General features: G+C 34.8%; 2 protein-coding genes and 1 non-coding gene across 3 annotated transcripts; 2 read left to right on the forward strand and 1 right to left on the reverse strand.

The window, feature by feature from the left end:
* Window positions 1-1626: 1626 nt before the first annotated feature.
* Trnav-aac lies at window positions 1627-1699 on the reverse strand. Its single transcript has one exon. It is a non-coding gene; the product is annotated as a tRNA-Val (tRNA).
* A 9023-nt stretch (window positions 1700-10722) lies between these two features.
* LOC119080142 (growth arrest and DNA damage-inducible protein GADD45 alpha-like) lies at window positions 10723-12136 on the forward strand. Its single transcript, XM_037188357.1, has one exon. The coding sequence runs from the start codon at window positions 11065-11067 to the stop codon at window positions 11503-11505; it is 441 nt and encodes a 146-aa protein (XP_037044252.1). The 5' UTR covers window positions 10723-11064; the 3' UTR covers window positions 11506-12136.
* Window positions 12137-22432: 10296 nt separating this feature from the next.
* On the forward strand, window positions 22433-23583 carry LOC119080143. Its single transcript, XM_037188359.1, has one exon. The coding sequence runs from the start codon at window positions 22795-22797 to the stop codon at window positions 23260-23262; it is 468 nt and encodes a 155-aa protein (XP_037044254.1). The 5' UTR covers window positions 22433-22794; the 3' UTR covers window positions 23263-23583.
* Window positions 23584-24036: the final 453 nt, after the last annotated feature.

Here is a 24036-nt window from a genome sequence, read left to right on the forward strand (position 1 = left end):
GGAAATGGGTGAATCTGTGCGAAAGTAAATGAAAAACAAACTCTCATTACCCTAAGTACATCCTCAATTACGTCCACATCGGCTATTAATAACTCGATTTACGTCAGAGTTTACTGACGCTGATAAATTGATGTCTTAGACTTCAATACTTATTCGCAGCCAAATTTTTTCCGTACTATCGAGTCTATTACTTCGTTTGATCTAAAAGATCGCCCAAAACCACTTACAGTGGAGGTGTGACGCAAGTCCTGTTATCCACTTACTGATTACTTTGCCACTTGCGACGAAAACTTTTTTATTATAATTTTCTTCCTAAAATTTTTCGGGTAACATTTTTGTTGATCAAACTTTCGCGTGCTTTCCTCATCAGCTGCCATTTGTGACGCATATCTTTTTGCGTGTCGAATCTGTAAGCGTCACCTTCACCGATATCAGATCCTTTGTAAGTGGATAACAGGACTTGCGTCACACCTCCACTGTAAGTGGTCTTGGGCGATATCAGCTCTTTTGTAAGTTTTGATTTTTTAGAATTTGGTCGCAGATAATAGACAATCATATTGTGCAGTTTGAACGAAAATATTCTTCTTACAAAACTATATAACTTTCCCTTTCATCTCAACCTTCCAGCTTTCATTTGACGAAAATCGAAAATTTTACTGAATTTAAAAATTTGACGAAAATTGAAAATTTAACGAAAATTAAAAATTTGACGAAAATCGAAAATTTGACGCAATTTAAAAATTTAACGAAAATTACAAATTTGACGAAAATCAATAAGTGGATGAAAATCGAAAATTTCACGAAATTCAAAAATTTAACGCACTTAAAACGCTCATAGCTCCAAGATAAGCGACTATTTAGGGAAACCATGAAACACGCATCGACTATAATCTAAAACTTTATAACTTTGTCCATTAAATGAACTTTCTATCTGCCATATTTTCCGAGTTATGGCTGACATAGCTCGCACTAAAAACGCTCATTGCTCCCAAATAAGCGAAAACTATGAAAACTAGGAAAACTATGAAACACGTGTCGACTAGAATGTGAAACTCTATAACTTTGTCATTTAAACGAACTTTCTATCTGCCATATTTTCCGAGTTATGGCTCACATATAGTACAGCTAGTCGTTTATTTTTGTCATCTCTCATCTGTGTCGATAACAGATGAACAATGTGCACACTTTGGAGTGACGAATTTTCAATTGGAGGTCTTGAAGTCTAACTTACACTATTATTTGCATCCATCCATTTTTCAGTGCAGACTTAAATCTGAATTTACCGTTTTCTTTGGACAGCTCCAAAACCTGATAATTACTAATGACCGATTTTTTCAAAAATTTACGCAGAAAAACCCACAGCGGATACCAAGAATCTTTACTTTTAGAAAATTTTGGAATCAGTATTTCTTTCAACACACCGCCAATGAAGTTGGCTCAAATATTTTCTATCGGACAGCAAAGATCAAACACTTTTTGGACTGTATCATTTCTAATCTATACTACCAAAACCATACATCAAAACCGATCAAATTGATCAACTCAACTCGCAAAATTCCCTAAAAATTCATTTCTACATTTTGTTGGATAATTAAAATGTCGAACATTTCAAATAAAAAAAAATGCTGTTTCCGCCAGGGATCGAACCTGGGACCTTCTGCGTGTTAAGCAGATGTGATAACCACTACACAACGGAAACCTGTACGTTGCGATTCGTAAAAAAATGTGTTCAAATGATCCGACTCACATACCAGCTTTATTTTAAGAAATGTTTAACAATTCAACTGATACACTTTTACGTACACACATGACACTCGTACACCTATAATGTCTCAATAATTTTGTTATCATTGAAACTGTTCGCATTTACATTGAACTTATCTGGTCGAGTTGAAATGAAATGTTTCGCATTATATTTGTTTGATGTGGACGGAACAGCGGTTTATGGTTATTTTTAAATCTGTTGTAGGATGACACAAATAAGTGAGAACAAAAAGAGGTTTATAGCACAAGATAATGTTGGTATTATGGGTACATGAGATGTTAAACAAAATAAAAAAACAAAATTTTAACTATATTATGAATGTGTATCGTGTCACTTTCATTATACACTATTGCTGAGAGACTCTCTCTTTCTCATTGGTTCAAACTCTCGATAATTATTGTAATTTTAATTAGCTATTATAGGTAAACCACCTTAACAAAACTACTTAAAATTAGTTAATCATTTACATAAGAAGAATTTAACATAATCATAGGCAAGACGTGCAGACCTTTCTTGAAAATATGACTTATGTTTGGAAAATAGAATTTGCTTTATGTGTGTTAGTGTTATTGTTGTCAAAGAGGACAGAATTATTGCGATTTGTAGATATCACCTACTGCTTACCATTGCAATACAAACTGCTTAGTAAGAATCTACTCATTCTTTATAACATTAATCATGATTCGAAGGTAATGCGTCTATCAATTAAACACAACGCAAAATCATATTATTAAAACGTAAAATTTCTCATCAACATCGTTGTACGTCGAACAACATTGTGTGACTTTGGCGTTGATTGATGCACACTTCTACGTAGCTCAATAATTTTTAGTTGTTTTTTTCCTACAAAAAAAACCAGCACTGAAAATTCCAAGTATTTGTTGAACTGACCATAACAGAAAATAATATCAGCGGTTTATTTGCATACGGGGAAATTGCCGCTTTGAATTTATAACTTCAGTTCAGATAAGAAAATGGATCGGGGAAAAAACACAAAACAAGAAAAAACACCAGATTAGCCTCATTGTGTATCTCCACTTAATTTATTTATTTACATTTATGCAGAAAGTGTGGACGTATCTACGAATCCATGAATTTCGTTTAAAACAGAAAGAAAAATTAGGGAAATAATACACTGCTGACTGCTAGTAAAACAGTATGTATGTCTATCTATAGATATAGTTCTAAGGTCAATATGGGCCCTACCGTTCGCTGCATGCACAACGAATGATTAGCATGCAAATTCACTGTGGTGTAGGCGAATCAAACCTTGTACTTGGTGTTTGTCAGTAGCGATAGTATATAGTAGAAAATCGAGATGGATTATTTTTTGTTATCTATCCTGAGATTACCGAACAAAAAAATCTGATTCAAATTAAGTTCGAAGGAAATTCAATTCTGCCGATAAAATCAAGTATAAAGTTCACTCTCTCTGTACTGTAGCATATGAGTGTACTCTGTTGTTCGTTGTTGCTATGACTAGCATTTTCTTTCTATTATTAAGACAACCTGTGGTCATTTCAACACTTTTTTTCATTAGTTATTAGTATAAAGTTCATCTGTATACGAACAGTACATGTACTCAATCGAGCAAGTTACAATTGTTTTCTTTCTAGAGTCTAGACTAGACACATAAGCCAATCTATATGCCAATAAAAAACAAGATGCACCACACAATAGGCAGATAAAAATTCCAATCAAAACAACCTAATATTTCGATCCAAAAGCAGATATTCAAATGCGTTCAAAATAGTAAATATTGTTTGTTGGTAAGTCAATATTGGGCGATAAAAAATTTTCCACTGTATCTGATTTCGATTGAAAGATTTTTTACCCCAGACACTGGATCGTACTGTTTGTTTTTAAAAAAATATTTCAAGCATGTAAAACGTTCGTTCGCATTATTTTGATTTTACAATCGACGTATTTTTAATTGTATAATTATCGTTGTAAATATTATTGTCTACCAAATGGTCTGCGAAAGAAAAATAAGTCATAGAATGGGGAAATACTTGTTAACAACCGAAAGAAGCACACAAAACATGTTATTAGCAAAATAAGCCGATAATAAAGCGGTTCGTTGATAAACTCCGTTTCAAACGAAATGTTTTGCTGAATTTAATACACTTTTTGATAATGAGAGTTGTTTTGAATAATATAACAACAAACACGAGAATTAATAGTTCGATTGATGATAGTAGATATAATTAACAAAACTTCCAGCCAAAACAGCAGTTTGATCTTGACGAAAAATAATATGGGACGCTTAATATGTACGTCATGTGGCAATATTTTTCGGATATCGGCGCCAATTGAGATGGCAAAATAACATTTATTTGTTATAATACGACGTTCGTTCATTGAATTGTTGTTCCAATTTATAGGCCCAATTTACGGGGTATCGACTCGAGTTTGGGCCATTAAAATGAATAATCTTTCTCTCTCTCTTGATTAAAGTTCATTTCGTTGTAAGTTGAAGCTAATATTTACCGTACGAAACCTAATAATCGTCAGTTTATCTTTTGGCGAATAAAATAAGGTCATTCATCGAATGGTAACAACCAAATGTCGAATTTTCCATCACAGAGATCTCACTGTAAATGAAAATCTGAACAAAAATGATCTACAGGATTTTAATTACCATTTGAAGACAACTATTTCTTAACGACAGCGACGACAAGAGCTATGCACTCTGACTATAACTCGTCTTATACAACAAAACTCAAAACGTTACAACACTGTTGATGCTTATGTTATTGCTTGCCGCTTCTGAATGTATTGGAACGATTGATATTAGCTCTAATACAGAAACTCTTGTCTAACGTCCAACATTTTCCAACATTGTTAGTGACATATTTTTGGGTGAAACATTCCTTAAACGATTTTTTTACCATGAAGCCATGATGGCTCATTTTTGTGCAAATCGAGGTGTAAATGTAAGAAAATGCAAAAGACACCATCATCCGCATTTTTTTTACATTTGGACGAACATAAACCCATATGTCAGTAAGTTCTATTGCGGACATAATTTTAATATATTTCCTACAACTACAGTGTGTGCAGTCTGAACAATAGAGGTAGACTACCGTCCGAACACAGCAGCCAAAGAGAGTAGTATTTTGAATGCAATTGAATTTTTCGACAGTGCCAAAATATGTTTGATACTCTGTCCACTTCCAGTACTCTATATTTTACGGCAATAGAACACTTAACTATCTAAGTCACTGCTGTTAGGATGACTATCTATATAGCCTGTGCTAACAATGAAGCGCTTATCAAATATTACAAATACGTCATGCGCCCGTATTTAATCGTTTACTTCCGTCGCGTCCCATTTAATCGACTATTGCACTTTTGAAAATCGGAAGTAGAAAGAAACCTTTCTCGATCTCAGTATCTTTCCATTTTCACATACAAATTAAAGAAATTCTGTTCTGTTCTGACGTTAATACAAAAAGAAAAAGAAAACATCACAAGATATATCCATGTCGTTCAAGAAAAACAAAAATATTTAACGAAAAAATGGCACATAAATTGACACAAATGCGGTTCAAAAATTTGAATTAAAATTCGACATTCAAAATTATTTTTTGCTTAATTTATGCGTTAGTTCTTGTTAGTTGTATTGTATATATTTGGATGGAGTGTAAATATGTTGTTTGGAATAATAAAAATTGATTTAAATTGTGGCATGTGGAATTGGTACGTGTGGCATTATATTAGCGAAATTTCTCATGTATGACGGCAGGGTTACATTATTTTATTTGTGACGTCTTCCCCCATTCGTTTTGAAGCTCACAACTTTTTTCAAAGTTATTTTTATTTTATTGAGCAAATATTTTGATATTGTTCGATTGTGGAAGAAAAACAAGATATGAAAGGTGATACTTTGAGACCCGTTCGATGTATGTCACAACGTCACATCTCTTTCCCTTTGCGTCAAATGTATAGTTAGGGACTGTTCAACCGTTCAGCAATTGGGTGGAGACTGCAGCAGAGATGTATCCTAAATAGTAGATAGACACACGAACAATAGCGGCCGAGTTCAATTGTGCCAAAATCACACGGTCTAATTTACGAGACATGTAATGAAGGTGGTCTAGAACCACCACCATCACCACATAGCACTCTTCCAAGCACTAACATAGAAAAGTAGTGAAGTTCGTATTGATCGCGATCGACAGGAAGCATGTGCGAATTATTTAAAGCAAGTGTCTATGCTTAAATAGACAACAAATTTGATAACTTACTTTGAGTGGTCATGCTTGGAGCCAGAATTCTATGACCACCACTTGAGGCCTAACATTTTGTAAGGATTTTTATCCTCTACAGAAACTAGTCAACATTTATTAATTACGACGTGTGCGTTATTACGCGTTACATCATTTTCTTAAAGTCGTCTAAAAACCGCTTCGAATATGCTCATCTGAACCGATCATTTCCTATTTCCAATACTCACAATGCTAGATATTTACGGTGCAGTTTTTTAATGAAAATTCCGGTTACACAATGGTATCAACTTTTGTCTATTCGATAAAAAAAATGTTTATCTCATAACATGTCTCACCACTTCTTGCACAGAGTAAAATTCCTTAGAAATTTACAAATTTGAGTGGTTCGACCGTGAGCTTTACAATAAAGACATCAGATAGAGAAGAGCCTTTTTACTACAATCACATTCTGAATAATGAACACTCGAAACGGAAATAATCTACAGAAAGAGATTGCTATCGGTTCGAACCACTTAACTTTTTTTTATCAAATTCCATTGTCCATTCATTCTATTTTTATCTGTAAACCGGTAACTTGTTTACATTACCATATACCTTACATCTAAAAATAAAAATTTAGAGTTGGATGAGGTAGTGCAGGTCTCGTTTGTTGACAAAATAGCGTTGAAAATTCAAACGTGATAAAAAGACATTCGACGATAGATCAACAATTTTTTGTGGGTATCTCGGGTATAATCATAATCAAACACCATTTGGTTTATATAGTTCAAATTATTTGGTGTGTGGTTTCTTTCTGCATAATCACTATTCCGGTTTATTGGTTCAACGTGTAAATAATTTAACTTTATTTGCGTCATAGGCATGCGAATTTGAATTTAAAAAAAGACCTCCTGATGAAGGCAAGATTATCTTGATCGTGAATCGTTGATCCGCAATTGGTTAATCATGCCCGCACGTCAGTAAGCGGTCGTGACGCAAGTCCACTACCAAAAATGTTTTAATTTTTTTTTTTTTTGAGGACGGCGGAGCATATTTACTGCAACTTTTTGACTTCTTCCTCATAACTCCAACGACCCCCAAACTAGGATATCTGGAATCTAGGAATCCATACGAGTTCAACGAGCGAAAATATGTGAAAGAAAATTTTACAAAAAGAAATTTGCGTCACAAGTGGCAGATATTGAAGAACGTACTGTTAGGAAAATGGTTGAAAAATGTACTGAAAGAATTTAAACGTAAGAAAACCGAATCATCTGCCACTTGTGACGCAAATTTCTTTTTGTAAAATTTTGTTTCACATATTTTTTGGGTTAACTTTTGTTGATAAAAGTTTTGCGTACGACCAACGCCCTTCAAGCAAAAGTGATACTCTAAATAGAATACTGAAACTTGACAGTGCTCCATACAAAATTTTACACTGTAAAAAGAGTGGGGATAAAATTTCATACAAAATAGTACTCTATTTGGCAGCTGTCACTAATAGCACTTTTGTTTGAAGTACGACGCACAATGCATCACCCTCAGCGATATCAGTTATTTTGTAAGTAAGATAAAGGACTTGCGTCCATTTACATGGAAACGAATATGATGTGTATTTGAAAAAAAATATCGCTCGCTGTGACTGTATGTCTGACCATATCTGCTATACAATATTCGTCGTGCAAATTGCATATCCTTGTAATTACCACTAATTGCAATGAACATAACATTGACATTGAGTCTCCCACTCTTTCGCGATTAGCATAAAAAATGGCCTAACTTGGATGAGTGATAGTAGATAACATATAAGTACGTACTTTCTTCTAAATTTGTTGTGTCGACGAGTGGGAAGTTTGACGAGTGGAATCTGGAAACCCACATGTTAAAACAATATCTTACGAACAACAACGTACTACGTTACATACTGAAGTGGATCGCCTTCGGTTTGGGATTCAAGTTTTTCCCACGTAGATAAGCAAGCCATCCCACTGATACTTAATAATATTGTATAGATATGGAAGAAACAAATACAAAATTTCGAGAGTTTTTATGAATGAAATGAATATTGAAATATTGAGATGGGATCTTACATAAAAGGAACATTCTCTTCAATCAGTGTACAAATGTATTTAATTGATACTTAACCTTCATAGCGAATTGTTTTATCTAAGTATTTTTCACGAAGTAATAACAACGTTCATGTTCAGATGGTCCAATGCAGCAATTTGACCGATGAAAATTTGAAGGAACTCCAACAAATGGTTAGGGAGCTTGGAATGAATGATTAACAAGGAGAGAAAGAATTTAAAAAAATGAAGGGCCATCTTTCTGCACGTAGATGAAATACGCGAATTATATACGGAAACTAAGGTCTTCTAACTAACTAACTTTGTCTCTAGGTAATCAAATCTATGATTTCTGCTGCAGCTGTATTTTTTGAATGAAGAGCTACAGCTGAAGATTTTCAACTATTTTTTGCCAGTGTGTCAGTTATGACGAAAGTTGTAGTTAACTTGTAGTTAAAACCAAAATTGTTTGATGAGAAATTACCGAAATATTCCAATTGAAAAAAAGTGATCGTGCAATTTCCATTTTGATCTTAAGCTGATAGACCGATTGATGGACTTAAGTTGTAATACCTACAGACCCCGTCTAGCAAGTAAATCACAATAAATCCCATCTTCCAAAGATTAAGGCACAGTTAAACAGTAATTTTGTTGACTCACACCTGAATTACAAACTTGACCGAATCAACGCTAATCTAGATGGAATAGGCTTCACCGGAAAATCTTTTCGAAATCCTTTTCATTCAATCTAAATATAACGAAGAATTCAACTGATATGATTCGAATGAGTCACGGGTAAACCGCCTTTATCTAATTTGTGAATCAAACCATCTGTCTGATTCATTTATAAATGAGTAAAATTGTTCAGTTAGAATAATGCTTAAATATCACAATTAGATTCGCCTCATAACAATTGAAATACATCACCTTTTTCGGTTCGATTATACCATTATAAAACTAAGTTTTTTTTCTGATGAAATATGAAGACAAGTATTCGCAAAACATGACTTTGCAGGTTACAATATTATTGATTGATAACGAAATCAAAACACTTAAAAAAAATTAATTCAATTAAAATTCGCAGAAAAAATGTTTATCGTTCGGTGATTACAGTCTTAAGGCTTGATAAGCTGAAACAACAACATACCTTTTCCAGTTTCGGTATAGCGAATGCTCTTCAGAGACAAATAACTGGAAGGTAAAGCGAAAACGTTTTCTCGTGCTTCACTTTAATTCGGTCATAAGTTTCGATAATCTGGAGCCATATGACCGTTATCACCGAAAAACATTCGAAATATACGTACGTCAAAACATGCATGTGTGACCTACAACGACGAACAATGAAAATATTTTTTGGATTGTGCAACCAATGACTTAGGATTTGCAGACTTGCAGAACTCTCAGATCTCGAAAACAATACTTTTCCAGTTGCCCGAGTAGAATCTCACAGAAGGAAGATTTTAATTGTCGAGACAATAGATGAGCAAACCGCACATTGATACTTAATTGCAGGCCTAGAAGCTTTTCAAAAATTTTCTTTGAAACTCGAGACAATTTAGAATTCTGTTAAACACCAACAGCCGAAAATTCTAATCCAGGAAAATTACCTGAAGCACTGTGAAGTGCCACACTTCACGTAGTAGATATTGCATCCTGTCCTAGGTCACTCGGACGGACTCAAGGCTCCACGATAGGAAGATAAACCACTCAATGTTCTAATAATAACTGAACTGTCCTCTTCCGGTCTATTATTTTATCGACAACCGATGATTGTTGCGTTAATTCACCGCTATAAAACTATAGTTTTATTACATTTACTTATAAATACTTCATCGTAATAATTGATACTTACTTACTGATCCAGGGCCGTATCTAGACAATATTTATCTAATAGCTTCCAGCAAAAATTATTCTCAAGAATTCAACGCTCCAGTAAACAGAACTGTGCTTAAAATCAATCATGATTTAATTAATTAAGCTGAAAGGCGTGTAGGTTTGCTTATGTTATCAGATGCAGGCGGAAACACCGACCGATATCGATACTTATCTAAAGAGTTTTACATTGAATTTAATCGACCTGTCGATCACGAGACTATAGTCCGTGTGTTAGATAAAATCAATTAAAAATGCATAAGACTTGCACTTGATTTTGGATGGCAGAATTTTCATTTTGTTGATATTTATAGCAGACCAAGCCAACAGTAATATTGAAAAATTTCTTGAAAGCAGTTTTGCAATTAAATTTTAAGGCCGCTGCTTAGCATTTCGCTTAATTTTTTATGTGCCACTAAATAATCGATCAAGTTTTACGATTTCCTCTGGGTTTTCCAATGTTATCACTGCACATTTCCCGTAGATTTCCAATGGGTTCGTATTTCTATTTCAATTGTCGTTCAACAGGTTTTGCTACTGCATTTCAAAGCTATAGAAACATACAACGCATTTACATTCAAAAAGCAACGTGCCCCATACACTACTATAGTCGATGTAATACATAAACAGAGAGAGTACATAAAATAATATCTTGATTCAATAGCATTCATGTACATCTGATGAATTGGCAGAAATGCCGATGTTCTCTTCTGTATTGTTCTGCTTGCTTGCGCATTTATATATATTGTATGTTAAGTTCATTACTGAGTTTCATGGAGGGGAAACACGAGACATGAATGGCACACGAGTCATTCATTTGAGTTTATTGTAAAGCAGAAAGTTGAGAAGCAAACACGTATAATTTTGATTTGTTGTAAGGTTTTGTTTACTATACACACAGAAAGTGCTTTGAAAAGTTGAATTTCACAACATTGCGTTGTTATTACGCTGATTGTGTGCATATTGAAGTGAAGTGAAAAAATCATAGAAATACCGAAATCAAGCGAACAAAAGCAGGACAACAAGGAAATCCTTGCAAAAAAATCAAATTTTGAGTGGAAACATTTTCACCCAACCGTTAAGCGAAAGGCTCAAACTGGCTTCTAACCCCATTTCTTACGCAAGTGTAGTAACAAGTGGATTAATCAATATGGTGAAATTCGAAGAATCAACAAGCGGGTCAAGTTCCATTGGCGACACAGTCAGTTGTGCCCTGGAACGGGCACAGCTGGAAAATCGATTGGTGGTCGGCCTGTCGGCAGTTGCAAAAGATTTATCAGTATCGAATGAGGACGCAATATTCTTATTACTTTCGCCACCCGAAATTGGAGACAGTGCAACCCATCTACATTCGAAATTGTTGGAAGCATTTTGCTACGAAAACGATATTTACATCATCAAGGTGGACAGTTCAAAGAAACTGAGTCGAATATTGAAGACATCCAATTTGGAGTGCTGTGCATTGATTCAACGATCGAATTCCGTGGACAATCAATCCGATCAATTGACATCAGCTGAAGAGTCATTGGTCGATCATTGCGAAGAGTTCTGGGATTGCCAACATCAACCAATCATTCGGCTACCAGAGTAAATTCATACGGACATCCCGGACATAAACGGTATTTGAATAAAAAATGGTTAACTTGAAGACACAAAAAGTTTTGTTAAAGAAAAAAAAAATGTGTCCATGTAAGGCCCACGGACCATGGTTGTGTTGTTTGTAAGATTTGATTCTGTTAATTGTAATCTAACCTAATTGTGTATAATAAAAAAATTCAACATGTGAAGGGGCTCGTCCGGACCGAATGGTCCAACAAAAAAAGAAAAGTTATCTTATGAGGCGAATAACATCAATCGATGCCAATAGCATAAATAACGAATATCTAAATGTGGAACATTATATTAATGTTTCTATTGAAATTATAAAGCGGCAATCAACTGAATAACATCCATTCTTGGTGCTGCAGTGTTATAAAATAATCCTTTTTACTGTATACAGTAGTATTGACCATATTCCCGTAAATTGTAAGGAATAAAATATACGAAAATTGAAAAGATCAAAAAAAAAATGATGTAACAAACGTTAAAGGTTAACAAGAGAAAAGTTTCTCAATAATTGTAACGAAATTAAATGAATTATGTAATTTTTACATTCATCTTAAGTATATTGCATGGAGAAAGGATGTAACAAGAATTTGTAATAAAAAGAAATTATGAAGAAATTTACAGTTCTAGATTTTTATTTAAGTGTTGGTTCATAGCCTAACTGCCTACATCAAATATGAACAAGACGTCTCTTCTTCTTATCGTGCCCTTTAGAAGGATGTTACTCTAGAACTCGGCTCTGCAAATTTTTTGTTGGACTATACGAATTCAATAGGTTTAGTTGTTCTAAAGTCCAAGCCTTCAACTTAGGATCAATTAGGAACTTCTTGGGTACCTTGGTAAGTGGCACTCAACTCGTGAATTTGCAAGTTATCATTATTTAAAAAAAACCTAGTTTGAATCCTAATTCTCTCAAGACATTTTAGAACTTTATCTTTTAGTTCTTCGTGCTAATACTTTCAGACTGTGACTGTGACTGCCTCCCATTAGACATAATTAAATTTTGTCTTTTCCAAACTTCCTTTGCTATTGGCTATTCAGTAGCAAGAATCTTCTATGCATCTTCTTTTATGTCATCTGTTTATCGACCAAGACAACAAAAATAAACCGTCGTGTTATTATAGGTTTACCCTGTTGTATACGGGCCCACTTTACTCTTTTCTTTCGTGCGTTCGAACGAACGAACAAAATAAAAGACAATAGAGGGCTCGTATTACATCAGGGGTCCGTAGTATAGTTGGTAGCTTCACTCTATGTAAACTAATGAAGGAACAGATTTTTCAACAATCTGTTGAACATGCTTTGCTCACTGCATCCCTGGAAAAAGGTGAATTGTTTCATTGACATGGCAGTTAAAACTCGTATTCCATACGTCTACGTCTTACTTAATGTCAAAATGTATGCTAAGAGTAATGAAATGTAAGATTTTGTATCAATCTGTTGAAACACGGCAGAGTAAAATAAACCAGGCAGGAGCGGTTCATTTTCGAAACGTCAAATAAGGGACCTAATACATGGGATGAAAATGAACTCAAATGAACACTGACATAAATTGAAAAATTTTATTCGCAAAATATCAAGGGCTACTAGATTATTCAGGTCCCTAGTCAAAAAGCGCTCCTGCCTGGTTAACTTTACTCTGCCGTGGTTGAAAATATTCTTAAACGAAGGGAAGGGCTGTTAGGAATTTCGCGCCGCGTCATTCACAATAATTGACAAAATGACACATTTTGTATAAGGAAAATGTCACTTTGTGGGTTATTGTGAATGACACGGCGCGAAATTCCTCAACATCAAAGGAAGTAATAGCATCGATAATCGATAATTGTGCTAATGAGAGCGGTCATTCGTGAAAGGCTAATTAAACCGTTTGTCCAATTTTAACAGATTTTTAGATCAAATTATCAGTTCACCAACGTACATTGTACTATTCGGTTTGTAACATTGATCTCAATGATAAGAAAATCTTCATGAAAAATCGTCCAACAGTGGATCGATGCTATTATCATTGAGTATGTTGTGCTTTAGGTCAAATGAAGTAATAGATTCTATGTCTTACCTAATAAGATTCTACTCATCTGTGAAAGATCTCAGCTCTAAGGAACTTATTGTGCCACAAGCTTTAAAGTATGGGCCACAGTGACTCAAATTTACTGTACATACAGTGAACGAAGATGTTACTCGTTTGAAGCTAAATTGTAGCAGGGACATCATCGAATTTTATCAAAATTCTTACAGAAAACAGGTACAATTAAGCATTGTACGCACACTTTTCTTTCTTATTATACAACTTTTCATACCAATCAACGCTCGACCGTTCATTGGTATAACACCTTTGCTATAAAACACAAATTCCAATCATATCTTTATCCGATTATAAGCAAATAAAACGAAAAGTTTTGGCGACAAACAGATGCATTCGATTTTTTTTTAAATTTTACTGCCGTAATAATGTGGCTGAATGACGTACATCACGACATGTATTTGGTCTTTGCAAAAATTCCTTCGGTGCTGTAAAAATTGAAGATCTCCCAGTGATAAAAGTATATAATTAAGTAATTATCACTATCAATACGTTCGAATTCCAATGAAATGTCTGTTAGCATGTCAAAGAGTCGAATTTTATGTTATTCTCTCTTATCGTTCGTAAAAGTAAATAGTGAAGTTCGTTCCGTATACATTGTCGATTGGGTTGGTATTTTACTTTATCAGTCCATACATTCTATGTATACAGTATGGTGATAAAACCGAAATGTTTACTCTTTTATTTCGTTGCAGTATCAAGTCGAAATTGCTGCTATATAAGGTGCGAAGTATATTTATTTCATTCGGTAAATAAACCAAAAAAAGAGACCATAAAAGTAGCAAAACTGTAATTCGATTTATCTTGACTCCTATATGAAAATTATACAACACATTACCACCACCACCACCACATCATGAAAAAACGGTTTTCCGATTCAAACAAGTTAAATCACAACATTTTCCAAAACCACTTCATGCTTATCGTCTACTGAATCAACTATGTGTAACCGTGTGCCTATTATCATAATGTGCTAATTTGCTTAGAGTGAAAAGGCATTATAAATTCATCTGATCAATTCCACGTACGCTTATCTCAAAATTGTTGGTTTTGGATAATCACGAGGAATTTTCTTGTCAAAAACTGATAAATTGAACAAAATCAATGTTCACACAATGCGACTTATCGTATACATATAATTGGGTATGGATATTAAACTTGGCGACACGACAATAAAATTGTAGAAAATTTCATAATTTTTTCTGTCAGATGGATACAGCACAGCAGTTCGGTTTCATTCAACTCGTTCTTACATGTTCTAATTTAATATTTGTCGTATCGAAAACGGCGAGTCAATGACATAAATTAAAAGCAAACATTAGTCACAACCATCATGTAATAATCAGCCACTGGTTCTAGGAACTGAATGTATATTTTATATGAACTATAATTAGATGTAATCGTATACAACTGAAAGTGTGCTTCAGTAAAAGTTATTGGTTGTGTCTGCATGCTTAATTATTTACTTTAGGTTTTATAAATTACTCATCTTGATTACACACGGTTGGTGTGTAAAATTTATACAAATTAGTCTATTTATTTGGATATTTGTTATCGACAGAGCGAATATAAATGATTAACCCAATAAGGTCAAAATGTATGCTAAGAGTAATGAAGCGTATAAGATTTTGTATCAATCTGTTGAACATATACTTAAATGAAAGGAAATAACAACGTCGACAATCGATAATTGAATACCAATGAAAGCTGCCTTTCGTGGAAGGTTAATTAAATTGTAGGTTCAATATTACCAGATTATTAGATCAAATTATCTGTTCATCTAAGTACAGTGAACTATTGGTTTTTAACATTGAACTCAATGAAAGAGAAAATCTTCATGAAAATTCGTTCAACAGTGAATCATGAAGTATGCTGTGTGTATGCTGATTAGATGACATGTGGTCTTACCATGGCGAACAGGAGGACTTTTTTTTAGTGGTTTTATGGCTGTTCTTCGAAGATATAATGGAGAATCGGGACGAAACATCGGTAACAATGAAATATGTATAATCGTAAGAGGGATTCTTGTGAAAATCCACCTATCAAAATCGGACCCATTTCGTCTGGGATACATGGTTTGAAAGGTCTTTGCCAGTAGACCTCAAAACAGGCCTCACATAGTCTCGAGCCTCTCCTGGTTGCTGGTGGAAGTTGTCCGAATTTGGAAAAATAGTGTTTTTTATTCGAATTTTTTGGCCGTTATAAATGATTGTTGCGGGTGAGAGTGGGCTCTTTGGAAAGCTGAGCTTAGGTACTTTCGGGTCATGCCTAGTTTGATTAGATTCATTGATATATGTTTGCAAAAATTTGCAAGAAAAATTGTCAAAATCTGTGTGAACTTTAGACAGGTCTGGGCTGGTACTGATGACGCTTAATGTGAACCTTACATGCTAGTTGTAACATACATTGTCTAAGCTTTCCGTTGATACCTCATTTGTAGTGCTGGTGATTGCTGAAATAACAGAATATTTTGTTAGTACAACCGCTACTCGTAAAACTCGCCAGCAATCCCCAGCACTGCAAATGAGGTATCAATGGAAAGCTTAGACAATGCGTGTTACGACTAGCATGTTAGGTTCACATTAAGCGTCATCAGTACCAGCCCAGACCTGTCTAAAGTTCACACAGATTTCGAAAAAAATTCTTGTAAATTTTTGCAACCAAATATAATTGAATCTAATCAAACTAGACATGACCCGAAATCACTTAAGTTTTCCAACGAGCCCACTCTCACCCGGAACGAACATTTATAACGGCCAAAAAATTCGAAAAAAATAGTCATTTGTGTACCTGGACGATTTATTTTAGGCAATTTCGCGGATTGTAGGCCGAACGAAGTGAGGCTTACAAGCGAAAGTGCCTTAAATCAACCGTCCCAAACAGGTGCACATGTGAGTTTTCATGCAGAGGGCCGGAAACCCGAGAAAATTCGAAAAATTGCCCTCATTTTCGGCCCCGAAGCATGAAAACTCTATTTTTCCAACTTCAAAGATCTTCCAACAGCAAACAGGTGTGGCTCAAGACTGTGTGAGGCCTGTTTTGAGGTTTACTGGCAAAGAACTTTCAAACCATGTACGTCCCAGAAGAAATGGGTCCGATTTTGATAGGTGGATTTTGAAAAGAATCCCTCAAAGCTTTCTAGTGCCAATCTATGAGAAAAGTTTTCTTGATCGTCCAACGCTTTATTGATTTTCCAAAATTTTCTCGATTTTCTTAAATTTTCTAAGATGTGAGAAAAACAAGAAAATCAAAAAAAAATTGAAATCTTTGAATTTCGGAAAAGTTTCCAGATTTTCTAAATTTCTCGAAAGTTTTTCGACAAGGTAAAATCAATGCAAAAGGATATTTTTCCAAACAGTTTCAACTTAAGACATCCATGTCTTATCTAAAGATTGTCGCGTAACCGGCCGGCCTTTCTTAACTAACCCCAACAATTGTTATAAGAACCTTGACTTTGTGTATCCAAGAATGTTGTCACGGACTCATAAAGCAAATCCAAACAAAATCCGCTTAAAATTCCTGCTAAATTCTTACCAACATTTCGTCATTGCGGATTTTTCATTGAAAGAATTGACAACCTGAAGAAATTTTGTTCAAACAGAAAGAATTGAATTTATAATTCCACGAAACATTCCAACATTGCTGATTCATAAAGCAATGCCAATTTAACTTTTCAAATATCACACAACGATCTTATAACTATCGAGGCGAGACGATGACTTGCTAAAAAATCCAATGTTGGAACTCTCTGTGTATAACACAATAACACACACAAATTGTATAATAAGCTTTTAACAACCGGTAAGAGTACAAAATCTCTTCAGATGAACATTTTTTATCCGATGCTCTTCGGAATTTCTGAACAAAATTCTGCTGAATTTCACAATTATACCTACCTTGTACGGCATTCAAAACAAGATTTTGCCTGATATTTTCACTTTGTGTAATATCAATTGATATCAAAATTCTGAGGCAACATTTAATATATTGAAGAAAAAACAGGGAATTCCACGTCGCATTTAGTTGTACATATATATATATATATATATATATATATATATATATATATATATATATATATATATATATATATATATATATATATATATATATATATATATATATATACAAGACGTGGTCTGGTATTTAGTTCCATTGTCGTGGATGTATATACCAAGTTCTATTTTAACAGTGATTGGTTGTTGGAACACGTTTCATATATCAATGTGAGAAGTCGACATCACATTGGTTTATACACTGTGACGTTCGGCATAATTATGCGTGTTTTCATAATAATAATGCTGTGGCGACTGTTGGGATATACGTACGGCTTTTTATCTTTTTTTTACAAAATGTTTTAGACATTACAATTCATGTGCCGTACTTGCAAACAAAGTTTTATCACGTGGTTGTTTGTGTGTACTACATTGACTACATTTCTTTTACTGAATGGCGCTTATTCATTCGTCATACAGCAGTGAATGGCTATTGGATAATAAATGAATGCTCTTTTTCATCATCTTTTCGCTTCGATTATTTGTTAGATGATAATTGAATATGCTTAATGCGAAAGCGGACATGACTCTATGGTCATTATTGAAGGATATGATGATAGTGAATGCGCTTACGGATAAGAGATATTTTACACTTTACTTGGTTCGGCGACTAAATTATGTAACAATTTAACGAGACAACATACACACTGTTTTCGATATATATTTTTCTTCGCGATTAACGTCATTTAAAGGAGGTCAGTTGTTTTTTGGAGGCTGAAATTACTTCATGGAAATCTATGGATTTAATCGCATCCGTTTCAATAAAATTTTAGGAAAATTATTCATCTGTTGATTAACCTGGGACTTTCCTTTTCTGTATTCAGAATTATTTCTAGTCCAATAGTCACGCCAGAGTAAGATAAGCCAGTAGGAGTGGTACATTTTTGAACAGCCAAATTAGGGACCTAATAATACACAGTATGAAAAGGAACTCAAATGAACACTGACAAAAATTGATTAGTATTTTACATGACTAGGGATAAAAAGATGAAAAGTAGAGTTTTCGTGTGAATTTTGTTGATCCGAGGCGAAGCCGAGCTTGTATATGAAGCTAGTGAAATAAATCGATAATCACTTGGAGAAACTAGATCTTTTTAACTCCATAGAGGAAGGTGTGTGCTTGGGAAATCAGTGTATGAAATTCACTGAAATTTTTGTTGAGAATTTTCGCAGAAAAGTGTAGGCCTATCAAGGAACAGAAATCAACAGTAGCTAGACTAGGCTAGACTTAATGAGTTTACACCACTTATCGATACTCACGATGACCATACAGTTTCCACGTATTCATAAAATTCGTGACTTTTAATTTTTTTTAAATTTACGAGTTCATTTTCATGACAATATACAATCAATAATCCACTTGCCAACATGATGAGAAATTACAAGACAAAAGATTTGACAAACGAAACTTGACATTCGTTGATAAAAACGTTTACAATTTTGATAAATCAAGAGATAACAGAATTAGGCTAAAGACGACTGACCGTACAGACCGCGGGCGCGGAGATATCAACGAACGTGTGAATCTGTCGGCGGTGTCCATTTGACATGATTTTCACGGACTTGGTAAACGATTTTTGTTTATCTTCGTTATCAGTTTACGCATAGACGACCTTAAATAATCGTGTTGCCTGAATGTTGCTGCTAGCCAAAAGACATTATAATTCTGGATGTGAATGTTATCAAACACATTCAAGGTGATATAATATAGTGCTGTGTTCGAAAAAAATTGTTACCGTTCATGCTCATGCAGGTCACACATTGTTATCTGGCAAACGTATCGTTATCATTCTATGTAAATCAAATTTATTTTTCGAGTTAATATTGTTCTCTCATTAAAGCAAATTTGATTTTAACCATTAGAGTCTAAAGCGCAATTTACTTAAGTAGGAACATGAACAACACAGAACAACCGATAAGAATCTACATTGAGGTCAATCTGATGAAATTTTCGTTGCAGAGACAATAATCATTTCGTCGCAATAAAATTATCTTTTCGAAAAAGAAATATTTCACAAAATTTACCCATATCGATTTGAGAACGTCTGCATTCAAACATTCAAAGAAAAGTTTATATCTGATCATCGTTGACACATTATCCTTTGCATATCCTTTCAGAATAATGGAATTTATTCAAAGCAAAAAAAAGACTGCTCGTATACGGCGCGTAAAAAACGTAAAACGAGCCGTCAGAACAGTCGGAGCGTTTGCTGCGACTGAGCCCCGTACAAACCCGTACATCTATTGCGCACGTGACCCTACTTCGTCCGTCGCCCTACTCTTACCGTAAGCCTATTGCGCCCGTAAACGTCGTAAAATTCTTATGCAATGTTTTTATATCATTATCATTGCAAGCATTAACACAATGTGTACGTCTTAAAAATTGCGCATAGCGCAATTACGAAGCCCCGTACGACGTTCCTTTCAAAAGTAACACAAACTACACTTCCCACTGATCAGTGATTTTGGAATTATCATTTTCACCTATTTATATTGATTTTACAAAAATCCAAAATGGCGGCCGACGGCCATTTTGTTAGGAGGTGGAAAGTACAACGGCTGCTTTACATTCGTTAGTACCTTTCAAACAAACAAAAATTCATGAAATTCGGTTAAATTTTACTCGAGATATTAACAAAAAACACCACCTTCACTGTACGGCCGAGTAGCCACATATAAGCTCACTCCAAGAGACCTAGCTCACGCTCCGGTAAACCGAATTTCATAAACTTTTTTTTCCCTGATTGGTATGGTCAATACCTATCTAATAAATCAAAATCTATCTAAATCCGTTCAAATTTGACTAACCTACAAGCAAAAACGGATTGCCGCCCTGTACCTAGTTCACACCAAGGGGTCTAACTCACGAGTCGGTCATCCAATTTCCATAAACTTTTTTTTTGTGGATAGGTATTGTAAATACCTTTCATTTGATGTATCACTTACAAGTGTAGCCTTTAAATGGCCAGAGAAATCTTTGGAAAACGTTAAAGCACTTATGGGGCCCCAGCTCTGGAGGGGTCGACCCAAATTCGCCCATCTTCGAACTTAGCCTCACTATTTCAACTACCTTTCAGGGAAAAAAAAAATTTTGAAATCGGATTTGATTTACTCAAGATATCGACGTGACAGACGGACAGACGGACAGACGGACAGACAAAATTTTTATTGCGGATTCGTTATCTATGAACATAGGCAAACACTTTGCCCTTACCGTCTGCTTCGAATTCCATCAATTACACACGGCATCGTAATCCTATAAGCCCCTTCGTACTTCGTACGGGGCTAAAAACGATCTTTTCAATCAATAAATATTACAATAAATAAAAATCATCTGCTCTATTACTTCCTAAAGTTCCAAGAATACATTCCGCATTGCCTCTTTGTATAGCAATTGAAATTTTCTGCAACAGATAATCTTTGGAACGTGGCACCCCTGATGCTCTCTTCATTATTGATCCCAACTTGTCAATAAATTTCTTTGTTTCTGGTCCCATGCAACCTAATGATTCAAAAGCAAGTGGATAAATAAATAAATAATTTTCTTTAAGGCGCATATAATGATTATTATCTCTCCGCTTTATTTGCAATAAACCCTGCTTTCTTAGAGGATTCACCGATGTATGAAGGATTTTTGAAGATACTGAATCTTGTGCATTTTTCGCTCATAGTGATAATTCGAAAGCTTATACCAATTGTACCTATTTCGGCTTTTTCGGATGATCTGGGTGGGTACTTATGCAAACAAAAAAGGTGCAGAATTTAGTTTTCGATGGAATTTTTTGTAGTCCACAATTCACCCGAGTCTCAAAAGTTTTTGAGTAGCCCGAATGTTGCCATGGTCGGTTGAGAAATTGTATTATAAAGTTTTGTACCTTCGGAATATTGAGGGCAGACTTTAGCAAGACATTTTGACAATTTGACATTTGACATTTTGAAAATCTTCTCTCATCAACAGATGGTCAAAATGTCTTGCTAAAGTCATTTGCATTAAAAGTAACAACGGATTAGGTAGGCCTGGTAAGTAAAGCAAACCAGACCAAAGCAAAAATACATTCAAAGAAGGGACCTAAATGCCGACACTACATGCCTGTAAGGATTGTAAGGGTAACGCTGTAAACTTTGGGGAGATAATGTAACTCTTTTGGACATCATGGAAGCTATGTTCTAAAAAGTTTTTTGGCAATTAATCAAGTTCATAAGACTTGATCAACTGTAATTCTGCTTCGTACACTCAACGGCCTCAACGAAGTTTTCCCAGTCGTTCCATGAAATTGAATGAGCGTAAAACCCACTATTAAAAGTGCATTCTTATCAATCCAAGAAACGCCTCGCAATACAAAACATTCTCTAATTTATGATGATAATGGATACATACAGTATGGAAATGGTGGTTTCGATTAATTAAATTCGCGGAAAGCGTGTCGATAAACCACAAAAACAAACATTACGCTGGAGAATTAAAAAAAAGCAATAATACTCGCAATTGCCTTACGATCTCATTCAATAAATACTAAAGGTCAGTGAATTCCAGCTGTAGGTCACACACATCGAAACTGAAAGCACGATAATGCTTTGGCTTTTCGTGGAATTGTTGTTTGAATCCGACCAGTATAGGTATCATAATCATGAACAGAAACGCATGCACAAACATGATTTCGATTATCTGTTGAAAATTCCCATATTACGTTTCTCGCTTTTTTCGTCGTTGCCCCCACAAGCCAGCTGATATGTGTTCGGCTCGCGGAACTCTATAAAAGCAGCACCGCCAGACACGCGACATTTAATTCGTATTGGAGAAATAAGCTGAACAGACGTTTACAGCGTAGCAATAAATTAATATAAAAAGAATCCGCAGTTTCTATAGCGACTGTTGTTGATGTGAGTGATTCGAGTAATTTATAAAATCGTTGCGCAATATATGTGATCCGTTAGCAAGCAAACAGCAAAGCTTACACCAAAAGCCCATTGATAACGGGCATATAAGTCAAGTGATTTGTTGAAAAAATCAGCAAAAATAGGAAAATCAAATACAAAAAGTGAAACAGTCAAGAGTTCGTTTTATGAAAACAATTTGGACAATTCAAAGAAAATAAATTATTGGAGTGTTTGCAGTGAAAAAGACAATTTCGACAAAATGGTTGTAATAGCACAAAAACCTCAAACCGCAGCAAAACTATTATGTGAGAACGAAATCAGCAGCACAGTAACTAGTGCACTAAAGCTAGCAATGAACGAGAACCGATTGGTACTGGGGCTACTTGACTCCGTAAAAACACTGGCCAAGGCACCCGAAGACTCTCTGTTCTGTATCATGGCAGAACCGGAGATCGGCGACAGTGCTACCCATATGCACGAAGTCTTGCTCGAGGCATACTGTTACGAGAACGGCATTTACATCATCAAAGTGGACAGTTCCAGTAAATTGTGCCGAATCATTGGAACGTCTGACATGGAATCGTGTGTCCTTGTTCAGAAATCATTGGCAACGGGTGACGATGCCGAGACCGAACAATATGCCGACGTTGAGGATTTATTAATTGACCATTGCGAAGCTTATTGGGATGTTCCCATTCAACCGATCATCCAGCTACCGGAATCTTGAAATTAGTTTTAGGACAAGTTATTTTGTGAATAAATTCAAACATTGTAAATTGTATACATCAGTGATTCGATGTCACATGAAATTGTAATGTGTTTCGATGATGGTATAAGCCATGCGTTATTGGCATGATGAAAAATATCTAACGAGTGGAGAAAGTGTAACCTGGCATCTTAATAAATGTTAATTTGACCTAAAACATGTAAGAAACAAAAACTGTTAATTTAAGCTGAAGATCATAATGTCTATAGTTAAGTCTTATATTCGATGTCACTTAATATGTAAGAATGTAAGGAGGACAAGTAACAGAAATTATTAAAAAAATGTGGAAAGACAAGAAATTTGATTTTTTTATTGGAAAATTTTCTGCCCCTGTGTCTTCAACTTTATTTTATGCAAACTAGGCCAACCTGTTAAATGAAGAGACCTTAACATTATCTCCTACAACCAACTAAGTTCTAACTACTGTGGCACGACATAAGTGAGTAAAGGAAATTTCTCACACATTCCGAAGAATTATATGAGGGCAACGTACTGTGTGTTGATGAGGTTAAAAAAGTCAAAGCTTCATCCATGAATGGAATTCATACACAGCTTGTTTCATAGCTGCTTTTGGCCTTCCATAGTTTTACTTTTCATCTTGATTGAAAATGTATTTAAAAAAAACTCGAAGATTTTGTTTCATCGATTTTGTGTAAGTGTTAAATCACTTCGTTTATAAGATTTCTGGCATTTCTTGGGGAGATGTAGTTTTTTCCGGACCGCTTCCTTTCGCAT

Source organism: Bradysia coprophila, unplaced genomic scaffold (assembly GCF_014529535.1).
Source record: "Bradysia coprophila strain Holo2 unplaced genomic scaffold, BU_Bcop_v1 contig_350, whole genome shotgun sequence".
In the NCBI taxonomy this organism is placed as follows: domain Eukaryota; kingdom Metazoa; phylum Arthropoda; class Insecta; order Diptera; family Sciaridae; genus Bradysia; species Bradysia coprophila.